A 16377-nucleotide genomic window follows, 5' to 3' on the forward strand; every position below is an offset into this window, starting at 1 on the left:
AAATCATTTTGGTTATTGAAAAATAAAGAAGCTGCATTTTCTTTGCACCTATATGTCCTCTTCAGTGTATTTGTGCATATGACTTGTATAAATCAAGATTTGACCCTGCTACAGGTCCAAAGTATAGTGGCAGGAGAATTAAACTCTTGCTACTAAACCAAACTGCATAGAAAGAGAACTCTGACCTGAGCTTTCCGATTCCAAAATTATCTTTCCACTAAAAGATACTCTTTTTAAATAGCTTATGTGTTTGCTCTATGCTGTCCTATCTCCTCTTCCTTTCCTCTTTCAAGTTTGACCCATGCTCTAGGCCCTGTGTACTAAACATTCGCTCTCAGCTGGCTATCATTGTGGAAAGGAACTTCACTATACTACTTTACTTACTAAGATATAAGTGATGGGTGATGACTTAATGCTAAGTTTGCAAAGACGTTTGTTAAATATCATCCTCTTCCCTTCCCACATCCAGGGTAGGTATCACCAAATGATTAAATAACATTCAACATACATAAACAAAACATTGCTTTATTTTAGAATTGATTCTCAGGTATGGGAGTGAAGATAAAAAGGTGCAGGTCCTATGATAAAGGTAAGAAGCCAAATGGTTCACTTGGTGGTAGGAGATGCAGGAATATGGATCAGGGAGTTAAGATGTGAGGGGAGAATAGAGAGACAATGTAAGAAAAGACCATGACTGTTTCTCCATTCCCTCTTAAACTGAGTAGAGCTTCTAGGGGTACTTATGTATTATCTTGTACCACTCCTTATTTAGGGACTGGAGGATAATCTACCCTTCCACCTTATAACACAATTCTGCATTTTTCATTGGGTTCAGCTGTCAACAAATGATCTCTTACTCCATGTCCCCGCATTCCAAAATCCAGTCCCTTTCACTCTCCCAACTACAGTAGACCAAGACCAAGTTAGAATAGTTTATCTCTACCCATGATGCCAATTTAACTGGCACAAACTCACTAAGACATAGTGACCCTTAGTAGCTACAAAGAGTTTTAGATATTATCCAGAACTTGGGTTCCAGAGTTAAACAGACCTGGGCTGGATTCCAGAAACAAGCTCTAGAGACATAAATAAATTATTCAATGTCTCTCAGCTGCCACAGATTCGTCTTTAAAATGAAGATGATACTTACCTCCTAAGAATGTTGAGAGAATTAAAATAAATAGTAAATGTAAATCACTTGATACAATGCCTGTCAAATAGTAAGGTCTTAACAAATATTATTTAGATCATGATGATGGTGAATACCTTAAGAAACTACTAGTAGGAAGTAATTTTCCCAAGACAATTCCCTTTCCCTTCATTGACATTAAATTCAATCAGCCTTCCAAAATCAGAACTCAGAATCCCACATTTATGTTAACCTCCAGATCCTGCCTGTCTCTAGGAAGTTTATAGTTGTTTGAGTTCCTCTGATATATTTTGTGTCCAAGAAGAAATATCAGAAAAGAAACACCAGATGTACCACCTCCATGCAGCTGGAACTGTCTCAGCAGGGCCAACATCATCATATGGGCAAGTGCCATCTGAGCCAAACACCATTTCTGCATAACACCTGAGACTCTTTCTCTAGGAGGCACTTGGGAGAAGTTCTAGGATACTCATTCCATTTCCTAACTGTGTTAAAAGTTCAGGTCCCCAGTACTTGACTGAGGTTGAGAATAATAGAGAAGCAAGTAGTTTTAGCTACTTTGTAGGTCTTCTTGAGCAGCTCTCAGATTATCAGGCTCTGCCTCTGCTAATCAGGGGGTCAGTGCTCCAGGGGACCCAGAAGGTCTTTTTGTCTCCTCCACAGCTTTTTCATGGCCATGATCACTTCCTTGTTTCTCAGGGTATAGATGGCAGGATTCAGCATGGGAGTGACCATTGTGTACAGCACAGAGACTACCTTGTCCATAGGGAGTGTCCGAAATGGCCTTACATAGATGTAGACACAAGGCACAAAGATTAAGGTCACTACAGCAATATGGGAGGCACAGGTGGATAGGGCTTTGCTGTGGCCTTTCCATGAGTGGCCTCGTAGCATGAATAACAGTGCCGTGTAGGATCCCAGGAGCACCAGAAAACACATCAAAGTCACCAGGCCATTATTAGACACCATCAGAAGCTCTAAGACAAAGGTATCTGTGCAGGCCAATTTGATCAGCTGAGGCACATCACAGTAAAAGTTGTCCAGCTTGTCAGGCCCACAGAATGGCAGCTGGATAGTTAGTCCCACCTGTACAATGGAGTGGATGAAGCCCCCCACCCAGGAGGCTACCATGAGGAGCCCACAGACGGTCCTGTTCATAATAAGCGTGTAGCGCAAGGGCTGGGAGATGGCCACATAGCGGTCACATGCCATCACGGTCAGCAGGAAGATCTTGATGCCTCCAATGAAGTGGAAGAAGAAGAGCTGAGTCAGGCAGCTGCCAAAGGAAATGATGGGGTTGCCTGAGAGCAAGTCAACCAGCATCCTAGGTGCTGTGATGGTAGAGTAGCAAAAGTCTAGGAAAGAAAGATTGCCTAAGAGAAAGTACATGGTTGTGTGAAGGCGAGGGTCAGAGGTCACTATGGCCACAATAAGGAGATTTCCCATTACAGTCAAAAGATACACAACAGAGAAGACAATGAAGAAGAGGAACCGGAGCTCCCATACCTGAGAGAGCCCCAGAAGGACAAAGCCTGACACCTGGGAATGATTTGCTGGATTCATCTGCTTGGTATGACCTGGTAAGTGAACCTGGGAGGAAAATGGACACATTCATCATGGGATCCACAAGCTTCTCTGGAATAATTTCCTCAGCCCTCTCTGGGGAATTCTCCCCTGTCTCATTTACTATCAGATGAATGTTGTAAGCAGTTCTATAGGAAACCAAGCATTTGAACATCATATACTGGTGTAATCAAACTCCAGGAGCCTAAAACTCATGGTAACACTGATACTATTTGTAGTTCATGAAAATCAAGAATAATCAGCCCTCAAAACTTGAGAAGTGATACGCAGAGAAAAAACTGCTATCCTGGGAGTGAATCTCACTTCTGCTAGTAGCCAGCTATATAAACAGGACCAATCTTCCAAAATTCTCTATGTCTCACTTCCCTCCTCCATGATGCACCCTAGCCAAAATGCCTGCAAGGTCTCCCATAGTCTAATATTTTATAGCTATAGGTGGCCTTTATTTAGAAAACCCAAAGAATTCCCACCAGCCAAATATTTAGATATATAAGGGTCATGAACCAGTGTTTTTCTGAAGTTAGATAAGAAAACATGCAGAAGAAGGAGCTTCCTATCCAGTGGCTCTGGGAAACCCAGAGAAACTAGAGTCCCTGGGGGAAATATTGGGAGGGGCAACTAGAATATTGAACCACCTCTGAGAAGTTTTCATGTCACTGTTAATTTTGGGGATATCATCCAAAGAATAATTTCTTATTCGTAAGAGAAGCAGCAAGAGAAGGCCATAAATATTAACTGAAGGTAAAAAAAAAATCACTATCTAAATGCAAAATTGCCTCAACATCTGAAAACCTTAAAATAAAAAGGGCGTTTTAGGGGCGCCTGGGTGGCTCAGTTGGTTAAGCGACTGCCTTTGGCTCAGGTCATGATCCTGGAGTCCCGGAATCGAGTCCCGCATCGGGCTCCCTGCTCGGCAGGGAGTCTGCTTCTCCCTCTGACCCTCCTCCCTCTCATGCTCTCTGTCTCTCATTCTCTCTGTCTCAAATAAATAAACAAAATCTTTAAAAAAAAAAAAAGGGCGTTTTATATATTTAAGTATTTTTAAAAGATACTGAGAAAGCTAGCTATTTGTAAGAATTCTAGAATGAATCTCTTCATACTCTTTAAGAGAAATGTGAAGTATCATTCCACACTTAATTTTTAGTATGATTTTTCAACTATATTTTCCCTCCTTTGTTCTTTCTTCATTCAATAAGCATTTATTAAGCATCTTTTATTTACTAAGCACTACATTAAACACTAAGGTTTAAAAAATAAGACACAAGTGATCTAACATGTCACACTCTGCATAGGACCTAGACCTTATGACACCTGCCCACCCCTCCAGTTTCATCATTTTATACATAGCCCCCTCACACATACACTATGATCTAGCATACCGACCTACCAGAAGTTCCTTGAATTTGCCATGCTCACCCCATGCTTCCCTGATTTTCTTTATTAATCTCTACATACTTATTTTATCTTAATTTTAATGAAATGTTTCAAATACACAAAGTTGGGATTTCCAGTTTCAGCTTAAACATGTGAAGAACTTGGAAATCAATACTCTTACCCTTGAAGCAAGAAGAAGCTAAATAAAATGAAAGGCAATGACTTTTCTTGGAGCCATCAGAGAACAGAGGTCACAGAGCAAAACACTCCCTCAAAACCTGGAGAGACGAGGGAAGCAACACAGATTCATAGCAGAGATCTGCTTAGCTGGTGCAGAGCCAACTGAAGGCAAACACTGGTAGGAGCACTTCAATAGCAATTTTGACAAATTGCTGGAGGCTGAATGTGGACTAGTATGATAGTGGGAAACTCCTGGGAGCTACAGTCTTAGGGAAACCCTACACTTTCGTGGGCTCCATCTCCATGGTGAAGAGTGAAGAAAGATACTCTCCTGGCACCATTAGTCATGAGACCCTTCAGGTGTATGGTGGGTCATACGCTTGGGGGTGATTGCCAACATGTATCTTGGGAGGATTAGAGATAAAGGAAGTTCCAAAAGAATTTTTATATGTTAAGGTGGACTTATAGGATCCTGGGGGTCAGGCTAAGATTGCCTTTTGCCCTTAGCAAAGTATTAACATCGAGGCAGCTGAGTCCCTAGAGGAATGTCACTTGCCGGTTTCAAGGACTTGTCAGTGGGCTATAGATAGTAAGGAAATTTAATAATTTCTCTTCTGCCTTTGGTTCCCACATCGGGCATATCATAGTCAACAACAGAAAACCAAAGTTAAGGAGAAAAATCTTGATAGAAGTCAGAAGGAAAAATTTCTCAACAAAAGAGGAACAAAAATGAGAATTAGAGGGCAAGGCTTGTCAGAAACCAAGAAAGCAAGAAATAAGTGGACTGATTGATATATTTAAACAAGTGTTGAAAGAGAGAAAAAGAGCACCAGCCTAGAATTCTAAATCCAGCAAAACTGTCCTTTAAGCATTACAGAGAAATAAAGACTTTCTCAGGCAAATACCAGCTGAAAGAATTCGCTAGCAAACCCACCCGGCCAGAAATGTTAAAAAGAAGTTCTTTAGGGAAAAAGAAAACGATGTCGATCAGAAACTTGCATAGACTTAAAAAAAAGGAAGAGGGTTGGAGAAAGAATAAATGAAGATAAAATAACTTAAAATTTTTCTTATTCTTAAAAGAAAAATAACAATGTATTGGGGTATGGATAAGTAAACAAAGTTATGAGTAAGTAAATGGAATGACAGCAATGTCATAAGGGATGGGAGTATATTCATTTGCCAAGGCTACAAAACAAAGCACCCCAAATTAAGTGGCCTAAACAGAAAAAATGTATTGTCTCAGTTCTGGATGGTAAAGCCTCAAGATCAAGGTGTTGGCAGGACTGGTTCATTCTGAGAACTGTGAGGCTGTTTCTTGCTTCTCACCTCACTTCCAGTGGTTTGCTGGCAACCTTTGGCATTCCTTAGCTTGTAGAAGCATCCGCCACATCTCTGCCTTCATCTTCACACTCCATTCTCTACATGTGTGCTTCAGATTTTCCCTAAGGACACCAGTCCTTTTGCAATAGAGCCAATCCAATGACTTCATTTTAGCTTGATTACCTCTGTAAAGGAGCTGTCTTAAAATACACTCACATCCTGGGACACTAGGGGTTAGAACTTTAACATATGAATTTGGGAGGAGGTGGGGGGGTACAAAATCGAATCCTTACAGGGAGGGAGGAATTGGGAATACTCTTGATGAAGAGAACAAAGGCAAAAGAAATGTAGATAAAATTAAATTTCCTTACAACTTGCAGCCCTTTGATAAATTCCAGAGACATGCAGAGTGTGACAATGTCGAAGGAACTCAGGGCTATCTTAATGTTAATGCCTTGCTAGAGGCAAAAACAACCTTAGCTTGACAATAGCCAGACCTCCGGGATCCTGTAAGTCTTCTTTAACATATGAAAATGACTTTAGAGACTTCCTTTATCTCTACCCGCCTCCCAACTTAAAAGTATATAATCAATCATTCCTCACAATCACAGTGTGGCTCTTTCTGCCCATTGGTCCTGTCCCTGTGCTTTAATAAAAACACCTTTTTGCACTGCAAATATTTCAGGACTTCTTTCTTGACCTTTTGCTCGGTGGCCCCACAGCACTCTGACCTATAGATACAATACAATGTCAACCAACATTCCAGCAAGCTATTTTGTAGATATTTACAAGCTGATTCTAAAATGTATATGAAAAGCAAAAAGCCTAGAACAGCCAACACAATATTGAAGAAAAACAATGTTGGGTGACTCACACTAACTGATCTCAATACTTACTGGGATGTCAAAAGTTACCATAATCAAGGCAGCATGATATTAGAGAAAAATAGAAACATAGATCAATGGAATATGCTAGTCCAGGAAAAGAAAAAAAACATACAGACAACTGATATTTGACAAAGAAGCAAAGGAAATTCAATGGGGAAAAGATTTTCTTTGAAACAAGTGGTGCTGGAACAATTGGACATCCATATGCAAAAAGAAATTGTACACAGATTTTATATCTTCCATGAAAATTAACTCAAAATGAAACATAGCCCTAAATGTAAAATTCAAGCTATAATATTTCTACAAAAAAAAAAAGAAGGAAATTTACATAAATTTTGGGTTTGGTGATCTGTTTTTACATGCAACAGCAAAAGCATAATCCATAAAAGAAAAAAATGATAAATTGGACTTTTTTAAAATTAAAGATTCCTGCTCTGCAAAAGACACCATGAAGAAAATCAAAAGACAAGTTGCAACTCGGATAAAATATTTGCAAAACATATATCTGGCAAAAGATCCAAACCCAAAATATACAAGGAACTCTTATAACTCAACAGTAGGAAAGCAAGCAATCCAATGAAATGGGCAAAAGATCTGAACAGATATCTCACCAAAGAAGATATACAGGTGGCAAATAAGCATATGAAAAGATGCTACACATCATTTGTCATTAGGAAATTACAAACAGAGTAGTTTTCCACGGAGATACAGGACAACAGTTCTGGTAGCCCTATACATGTATATAGGAACTGAACAATTGAGGAAGTGAATGGCAATGGTAAGAGCGAGGTTTCTCACTGTTAGAGTGTAAGCTTACAGATAAGCAAGAAAAAAAGGTTAGAATGATCCATGTTGTAATGGACTACAGTTGGAGCTATCAGTAGGAACTCATGTTTATCTTAATAAAGATACAGATGGTTACAAATCGAAATATACACATGGGTAAGTAAACACGCATATATTTCCTTGCTCTGTCCGCATAAAATACCTGAAAGCGGTGACATCCCAGTAGCAAAAGCACACAGAGCCCTCAGACCTTGATTTCTAATTCAGTCTCTAATAAACGGAACAATGACTTCTTGGAGAAATAGCGGATTCTAGGACTGGGGCAGGAATATGCAGGATGAGCCTGGAACACAAGTAAGACTTGTTATGGAAACACTCAAAAAAGTTGATGAGTTATGTCAAAAGGACACAGGAGCCAAATAAACAAGCTCTCAATGGCCAAAGCTGAAACAATTTTGTGCAACAAAATAAAGTAGCATTGGATTATAATCAAAGGCATAAAATAAACATCCATGATATAAATATATGATTGAATAAATAAATGGGGGAGAATAGAGACACCTCCCTGGGAGAAGAATTCCAAATAATTTAGGTAGATACTTTATCCTCAAGGAGGTAAACTCCTTAAGTGTAAATTACAGTGAGTCACTACTACTAAGGTATGAAAAGTGAGAAAAAAATAGTTCCAAATGGAGAAAAGCTGAAAAACACTTTTACAGTGACATCAATAGTGATGTTATGTTGATAATATGCATCCTTGATCTATGTGACATTTATATCACATACATAATAGGATATCATGACAAAGTAGGGTTTCTTTCAGAAAAATAAAGGTGAGGGTGCCTGGGTGCCTCTGTCTGTTAAGTGTCTGCCTTAAGCTCAGGTCATGATCCCAGTATCCTGGGAACGAGCCCAACATGGAGCCCTGCATGGGTCTCCCTTCTCAGTGGGGAGCCTGCTTCTGCCCCTCCCCCTGGCTCAAGCTTTCTCTCTTTCTCTTTCTCTCACTCTGCACTCTCTCTCTCAAATAAATAAATAAAATTCTTTAAAAAAAAGTAAGGATGGTTTAACATTTAAAAAGCAGACAATGTAAATTATCATATTAATAGAATAAAAAAACATTATATGATCATTTCAACTGATATGGAAAAAGCATTTGGCAAAATTTGACATCCGTTCATAATTATTAGGAATAGAAAGACATATTCTCAACCTTATAAAAGATACCTACAATCTATGGTGAAATCTTGACTACTTTCACCTAGGTCAAGGACAAAGAAATGATGGCCCTTCTTATCAGTATCAAAAAAATGAAAGACATAAAAATTGGAAGGAAAGAAATCAAAATTGTCCCTGTTCACAAGCAACATAACTGTTCATGGAGAAAATCCTAAAAACATAAAAAATAAATTAAAACCATTATGAGAGAAACGCTTTAAAAATATACTTTAAAAAAACCACTTTGGGGGGCGCCTGGGTGGCTCAGTTGGTTAAGCGACTGCCTACGGCTCAGGTCATGATCCTGGAGTCCCTGGATCGAGTCCCGCATCCGGCTCCCTGCTCGGCAGGGAGTCTGCTTCTCCCTCTGACCCTCCCCCCTCTCATGTGCTCTCTCTCATTCTCTCTCTCTCAAATAAATAAATAAAATCTTTTAAAATAAAAAAAAAAACCACTTTGGGATTTATTCATCTAGCAATATAGTTTCCAGAATATATAAGTAAAATGTTATAATTATTATAATTACAGGAAAAAGCAAATAAGTCCAGATGTCAGAAACTGCCAAATTATGTAAACAAAGAAATATATAATGCTATAGAGAATTTGTGGTTTTTTCCCTAAAGATTTTATTTATTTGTTTTGAGAGACAGAGAGAGAGAGAGAGCACATGCATGAGCAGGGGGAGGGAGAGGGGCAGAGGGAGAGGGAGAAGCAGGCTCCCCACTGAGCAGGGAACTCAATGTGGGGCTGGATTCCAGGACCCTGGGATCCTGACCTGAGCCGAAGGCAGATGCTTAACCAACTGAGCCACCCAGGTGTCCCGCTATAGAGAATTTGAATGACACAGATAACCAGCTTAAACTAATAAATATATAAAGCAGTATACTCCCCAAAACAGAAAGCGATATTGTTTTCAAATACCTATGTGTTTTCCCCCCAAATTGTCCATGTATTATGTCACAGAAAAAAATTCAATGAATTCTCAATGACAGAATTTATATTATTAGAAATTAGTAGTGAAAATGTAGGTAAAACAAATCATCCACTAAGAAATTTAGAAATATCTTTTCACTAATATACATATATATACTATATCTTTTAATTAACTCTCTCATTTAAGAATTCAAATGTAAATGTTAAATATATTTAGAAAATAATAGTGAGAGTAATATAAAAAATTTGCAGGCAGTTGGCTAAGTAGTAAGAAAAAATTATAGCTACAATTTTCTAACTTTTCCTCTCTTCCTAAGAGAGCATATCATGGAAGGGTTTTTTGGGGTTTTTTTTCATGGAAGGGTTTTGCCCAACATATCTGCCAAGTAAAATTTAGTTTCTTTTTTTTTTAAGATATTGATTGATTGATTGATTGATTTGAGAGAGAGATAGCAGACAAGCAGGGGGAGCAGGAGAGGGAGAAGCAGACTCCCCACTGAGCAGGGAGCCCAATGCGGGCTCGATCCCAGGGCCCCCGATATTATGACCTTAGCCAAAGGCAGACGCTTAACTGACTGAGCCACCCAGGTGCGCCGAATTCCAGTTTCTTCATACACAACTTCTTGACCGCAGGAAGCACAGCCTTTCTTGGCTGAATATTCAACCCTATAAACTTAGCTTAAACAGAGTCAAATCAGACTAAAGGTCAAGTAGAAGGAGTATATTTGAAATGCACCACATCCCCATCTCCAACTGCCTACACAATTCTTAACTGCAGTGACTACTAATCCAAACTGATGTATGAACTATTACCACATAGTATCTTCACATAGCTTCATTCTATATGAGATCATTACTTAAGCATCTGTCTCTCCTATCAGCCTATAAGACCACAAAGACAGAGACTGTGCCTTATTGATCTTCCTAACCCAGAACTTTAAAGGTGCTTGACACATAGTAGAATATCAACAAGTATTTGTTAAAGGAAGAAAAAAGGAAGGGAGGGTGGGAGGGACAAGGAAGGAGGGTAGGAAAGAAGGGAAGGTAGAATTTTTGACTGGTGACTGGCACCTTGGGAATTATTTTAGGGTTGTTCTCTTCAGTTGACCTCTGATATCACATTACCTATTTAGACAGTAGGTCTAAATAATAGAGAGCACCGTTTTGTATCAAGTAGGCACTGTTTGTTGGATGCAGTATTACCTTTAGATCCAGGCTGAAAGGACTCTTGCCCAGGATCACTTACCTTCACAGGGGCAAGGCATTGGAGGGGCCAAGGTGAAGGGCCCGTGGGGTCGTTTGCCCACCCCCCTGCCATGGCAAGAGTAAATGGAGACCCAAATAAATGCCTAAACATTTAAAGTTATAACTCAAGCTAATAAACTGTTAAATGAAATATATTCTTGCTCACTCACTGAAAACACTTTTGTAAGGTCCAGAAAGCCAGGTCTGAATTTGGAAATTTGGTCACATAGGAGTTCTGCTCTGAAATGTGACAGGATGGGAAGAGGCAACTCCATCCCGCTTGCTTTGTCTTCACCCTGGCTCCATCTGGCCCACGAGGGGCCCTCATTGTGGCCATGTGTGCACCCTAGTTTGCACATTCAAGCTCTGTCTCTTGCCCCACCACCCAGTCAAAGAGGAGTCACCCCCAGACCATCCCTCAGGCATGGGGGATATGCTTACTTCTGTCACAGACCATCCTTGGGAATGCAGTCCTCAAAAAGACTCTGGAAGTGGGATTAGGACCATTTAGATAAAGTTCTAAGCATTGAGAGCATGGTAACCTGGACCCCATGGGCACTTCACCTTGGTGCTTCTACTGCCTTGGGACAAGAGTCCTTGTGGCCTGAGTCTAAAGATAATACTGCATCCAACAAACTGAGTGCCTATGTTATACAAAACTGTACTATTTTATGTTTTTGTAATAAATGTGTATCAATGACCCCTGAAGAAAAATTAAAAGAAACATTATAATAAAAAAGTAAAATGAAACACCAGAAAAATTCAGGAAATAGGGAAAAACTGGAAAAAAATTAGCTGAGAAGACTTTTAATGTTTACTCAAATTCCCAGCTTCCTGAACCACTTCAGCTTCAATGAGAATAATCTACATTCGTGCTGCCCAATACAGTAACCCTTGGCCACATGTGACAATTTAAAATTAAATTAATTAAAATTAAATTGAAAGATCAGTTTTTAAGTTTTTCCATATTTCTAGCACTCTCAATAGCTCTGTGTGGCTAGGGTTTACCATACTGAACAGTACAGATATAGAACATTTCTATCATCACAGAAAGTTCTACTGAACAGCACTTTTAAAGAAAAAGAAAGAAAAGAAAAAAGCTCCATTTTGACTTTCAAATGACCTTCATTGATGACATTGATGAAAATCAAGCAATAACCTTCGAGGTTAATTATATTACAATGATTTGGTGCCACTTTTGAATTCCCTATCAATGTCTCCCTTACATTCGATAGTTATTTAAGAAATTATAATGTAGGGTGCCTGGGTGGCTCAGTTGTTAAGCGTCTGCCTTCAGCTCAGGTCATGATCCCAGGGTCCTGGGATGGAGCCCCACATCGGGCTCCCTGCTCGGCAGGAAGCCTGATTCTCCCTCTCCCACTCCCTCTGCTTGTGTTCCTGCTCTCGCCATCCCTCTTTCTGTCAAATAAATAAATAAAAATCTTAAAAAAAAAATTATAACATAAGCAATAACTTCAAAAAATCTTATTCCTGATATGAAACATTTTGTAGGATCGCCTCAAAACCTTAAAGAATTAGACAAGATGTTCTGTTTGGACCAACAGAGAATATACTAGTTTGAATCCAAGATCCTGTGAACAGCCTGACAAAAGCCCATATTCTTGTGGAAACTATATCAAAGAGCCTGGATTCTAGTTCAAGTTTTGCACTAAAATATATATGTGATCTTGGGAAAGTTAACTTCTCTCAATTTTAGTTTTCTTGCAGTAAAATGCAAATGGTAAAAATATGCCAAATTTGCCTCACTGAGGCATTTTAAGGATGATCTAGGAATATCAAACTTAAATAAGGTATGATTAATATCCTAAAGAAGAGGGGCACCTGGGTGGCTCAGATGGTTAAGCATCTGCCTTTGGCTCAGGTCATGATCTCAGGGTCCTGGGATCGAGTCCAGCATCGGGCTCCCTGCTTGGTGGGGAGCCTGCTTCTCCCTCTCCCTCTACTCTTCCCCCTGCTTGTGCTCTCTTGCTCTCTCTGTCAAATAAATAAATAAAATCTTAAAAAAAAATATCCTAAAGAAGGTATGATTTTTTTCCAAACTGTATGATTTTAAGCAAACGTATTGTTATAGATGGGCCAAGATGGGGAAGATTTTATTCTGGTTCATCACATCTGAAACCTTCCCTTAGATTTTATGGGCTCTTCACTGCTATAGATCTTATAGCTGGAAATGTAAAGGTAGATATCATATTTTTAACTGGCATAGTCAGTCTTCAACACACATTGTTTCCTATAGGTCTGTGCATACATGTGTGAATTTTCTCTTTCCTCCAATTCAGTGATGATTTATTCTCAGAATTTTTTGTTTGAAGCAGAGAGTTCTAGCAGCTAAAACATAATGCACCAGTTATTTATTAGAATGTGAAAGTTATGCATATTATTTTAGATGGAAAGACAGGAAATAATCACTTTGTGAATTAAAATTAAAATATAAATTAGGAATAAATTTGGGGCGCTTGGCTGACTCAGTTAGTAGATCATGCTACTCTTGATCTCAGGGGTATGAGTTCGAGCCCCATGTGTGGCATAGAGTTTACTTAAAAAATAAATTAAAAATTTAGAATAAATTTAAAATGTGATAAATGTCCCTAAAAGATTCTAGATCTAGCACTATTGGGAGGAAAATATTCCTTCTGTTTGGAGGACTGAGGAGCTGTCACACCTCAAGGGCAGGAGTGTGTTATATTCATTTGGGGATCTCTACTAGCAAGCACCTAGCAAGTGCTCAGTAACTCTAACATTTGCTAACACTGTACCAACAAGCTTTGACAGAGAAGATAGCAGGTATCCAGCACCGTCTGCAGACCCTGGCTTTGGCACCCATTAACTGTGAACACCCAGGCAAAGTCTCTCACTTGTTCTGAGTCTAATCTGTATAATACGGGCAATGATGCCTACCTTGCAGTTTTCTATATTGTAAAATATGCATAATGACACTTACCCTGTAGGGTTGGGTTAAGTGTGAAATTAGACAATGTATAGGAAGCTTTTAGCTCAACGGCTGGAAGGGAGCTAGGTAGCACTAACTTGCATATAAATAAATGATAGCTGTATGTTGAAGTTTGGGGAGGATTTTTAACAGTCAGAAATAGGGTGGAAGAGAAATAACACATTTCAGAGGTAAGAGACAGATGAAGAAAATATGTGGAGATATGACAGTGGAGAGAATGTCTGGGTAAAGTGAAAATGTCTAGCTTGAATAGTAATCGTGGTAAGAGATAATATCGGAAAAGTAGGTAGAGGGCTGATTATGACCTCACCTTCAGGTAAATGTCAGATTAAAGAGTTCCTGTTTTTGAGTTTATGAGCAAGGGAGTGAGGGAATCAAGCTTAGGCCCTATTACTGCCCAGCTGTGGTATTTGAACATTCAGTTTAAGTAATAATTTAAAGTTTGTGAATTCTCCCGGACTGAGAGAATCACAGATGCATATACTTTTTGTTCAATCACTCTATTTAAGTGAACATGTGTTACTTTTTAGAAAGGAACTAGTTAGTCTAATTTTAAATCTTATCCCTCACCCTGAAAGTGGAACAAGACCACAGCAGGAAAAATGGTCTTAGGTTTTAACACAAAGTCATTCAGCTTTGAGGCCGCTTGCTGAGTTCTCAGTGCTAGCTGATAGCAGAGTCACGAACTAAACTCAGTGCCATGTTTCTCCAATGGGTAATTTCAGGCTTGAACATCTCCAAATGAAGGAAGAAAAGCCTAAGAAATACATGAGAATAGCTGTGGTGCACTTACCGGTGCTTCCCATTTAGGATATCCCAACAGTAATCATCGATATATAAATTCAGGTCAAAATATGTAAGACTGCAAAGGTTCCATTGGGCCTCTGAGAGGCTTTGGGGAGTGGAAGTTGTTAGTTTTAGTGCAAAGGGATTATTGACAGAGCAGGAGGTAAACCTGCCAGGTGCTCTCCCAAGCCAAAGGTCACTGGGGACCACATACAGGACCAGAGCATGGGAAAGGCAATGATTCAAGGATCAATTAACTGATCTCCCTCTAGTTTGGAGATGTTTCTATATCACATCACAGCCCCATAATTCAAAGATTAAATTTGTAATGATTTGTCTCCAAAATTCTCTTTTCCCATCTTTCTCTTGCATCCTCTTTTGTAGCCATATGCCAAATGACTATATAGATCGAAGACTTAAATGCAAAAAAATAAACTAAAGAAAAGGTTCAGAGAAAGTGAGAGTTCAGACAACTACCTGGAACCTGTACCTCAATCTGACTTTATTATCCTCTACCAGCTGCTTTTTGCACAATTACTCTTGTTAAAGATTTAAAAGATCATTTACATATTTGATCATATTTATACATATTCATGAGGAAAATTGTATACTGCACAAAATTCTCAAATGTGTTGACACCTTAGAATATATCCTTCAGAAATACGCAGTCTACTGAATGCTTGTTGTATATTGATTTCCAGAAAATTTACTCCAATTCAGTTATGGGAGACCCAATCACACCACATTCTCACTACCAATAGATATTATCAATTTTTACATTATATTCAGTAGAAGTTCATAAAATATAATTTTAATATATTTTTAAATTATTATTGAGGATAAATATTTCTTGTCTTTTCAAAATTCTTCCAAGACTTTCAGGTTGATATTAACAACTTTTCTGTTCCTTGCCCAGACTTCCCAAGTGTTATTTGTTTCTGTAAACTTTGTTTTTATTATTTTTGTGTTATTTTTTAAGAAGAGAAACTGTATTTACATATAAATAAGCACACATTTACATATTCATATGCACGTGCATATGAATACATAAGTAGTATGCATGCATTTTAATATATGTTAACATGTATATTTATTACTTATATCAACTGTTATGTTGTTGACTGTTTAGTGGTCAAGACCACTTTTTTTGTTTTTTAAATATTATTTCATAGTTTTTTTCTGGGGTGCCTGGGTGGCTCAGTCGTTGGGAGTCTGCCTTCAGCTCAGGTCATGATCCCAGGGTCCTGGGATCGAGCCCCACATTGGGCTCCCTGCTCCACGGGAAGCCTGCTTCTCCCTCTCCCACTCCCCTTGCTTGTGTTCCCTCTCTTGCTGTGTCTCTCTCTGTCAAATAAATAAATAAATAAATAAATAAATAAATAAATAAAAATAAATAAATAAAAATCTTTAAATATTATTTCATAGTTTTTTTTTATGTTTAGAGAAGCCTTTCCCATTGAAATAGTCATCCTATATGACCTAAATTTTATTCTGTTTTGTTCCTTTATTTATTTCCATTTAAATCTATAGAGAGTCTGGAAGTTTCTTAGGTGAAGCAGTAACATTTTTTTAAGAAGCTAAATTTCCAAACTCTATTTATTGTATAAATTAGATCTTTGCTATTGGTTTGTGATATCTTTTTTGTCATACACTAAGTTTTTCTACATATATCAAGATTTGTTTCAACGTTTGATTTGATTTCATTAAAGGGTCTGTCAATTCTCTTACTAGTATGCTTTACTTGTTTTTAAAACAATACATTTATGTATATTTTGCTTATTTGAATTTAGCCATAAATCTAGAAAAATGTTAGATAATGGTGATAGCAAAAATATTTGTTCTTTCTTTATTTTAATATCTATGGTTTTTATTTTTCTCTGTGAGGGAAGATCAATTTATTACTAGGTTATTAAATATTTTGAAGTTTTTTTGGTTTTTGCATT

The 16377-nt window shown here is 38.3% G+C and overlaps 1 protein-coding gene across 1 annotated transcript; it reads right to left on the bottom strand.

Moving 5' to 3' along the window:
• Positions 1-1768: 1768 nt before the first annotated feature.
• On the bottom strand, positions 1769-2713 carry OR4D5 (olfactory receptor family 4 subfamily D member 5). The gene has a single exon (XM_006746472.2). The coding sequence runs from the start codon at positions 2711-2713 to the stop codon at positions 1769-1771; it is 945 nt and encodes a 314-aa protein (XP_006746535.1).
• Between the last annotated feature and the right edge of the window lie 13664 nt (positions 2714-16377).

Source organism: Leptonychotes weddellii, chromosome 11 (genome assembly GCF_054177405.1).
Source record: "Leptonychotes weddellii isolate Sample4059 chromosome 11, ASM5417740v2, whole genome shotgun sequence".
Taxonomy (NCBI): Eukaryota; Metazoa; Chordata; class Mammalia; order Carnivora; family Phocidae; genus Leptonychotes; species Leptonychotes weddellii.

Bases quoted from the DNA above. Each gene is read 5' to 3' on its own strand.
- OR4D5 (XM_006746472.2), bottom strand. From the start codon at position 2,713: ATGAATCCAGCAAATCATTCCCAGGTGTCAGGCTTTGTCCTTCTGGGG.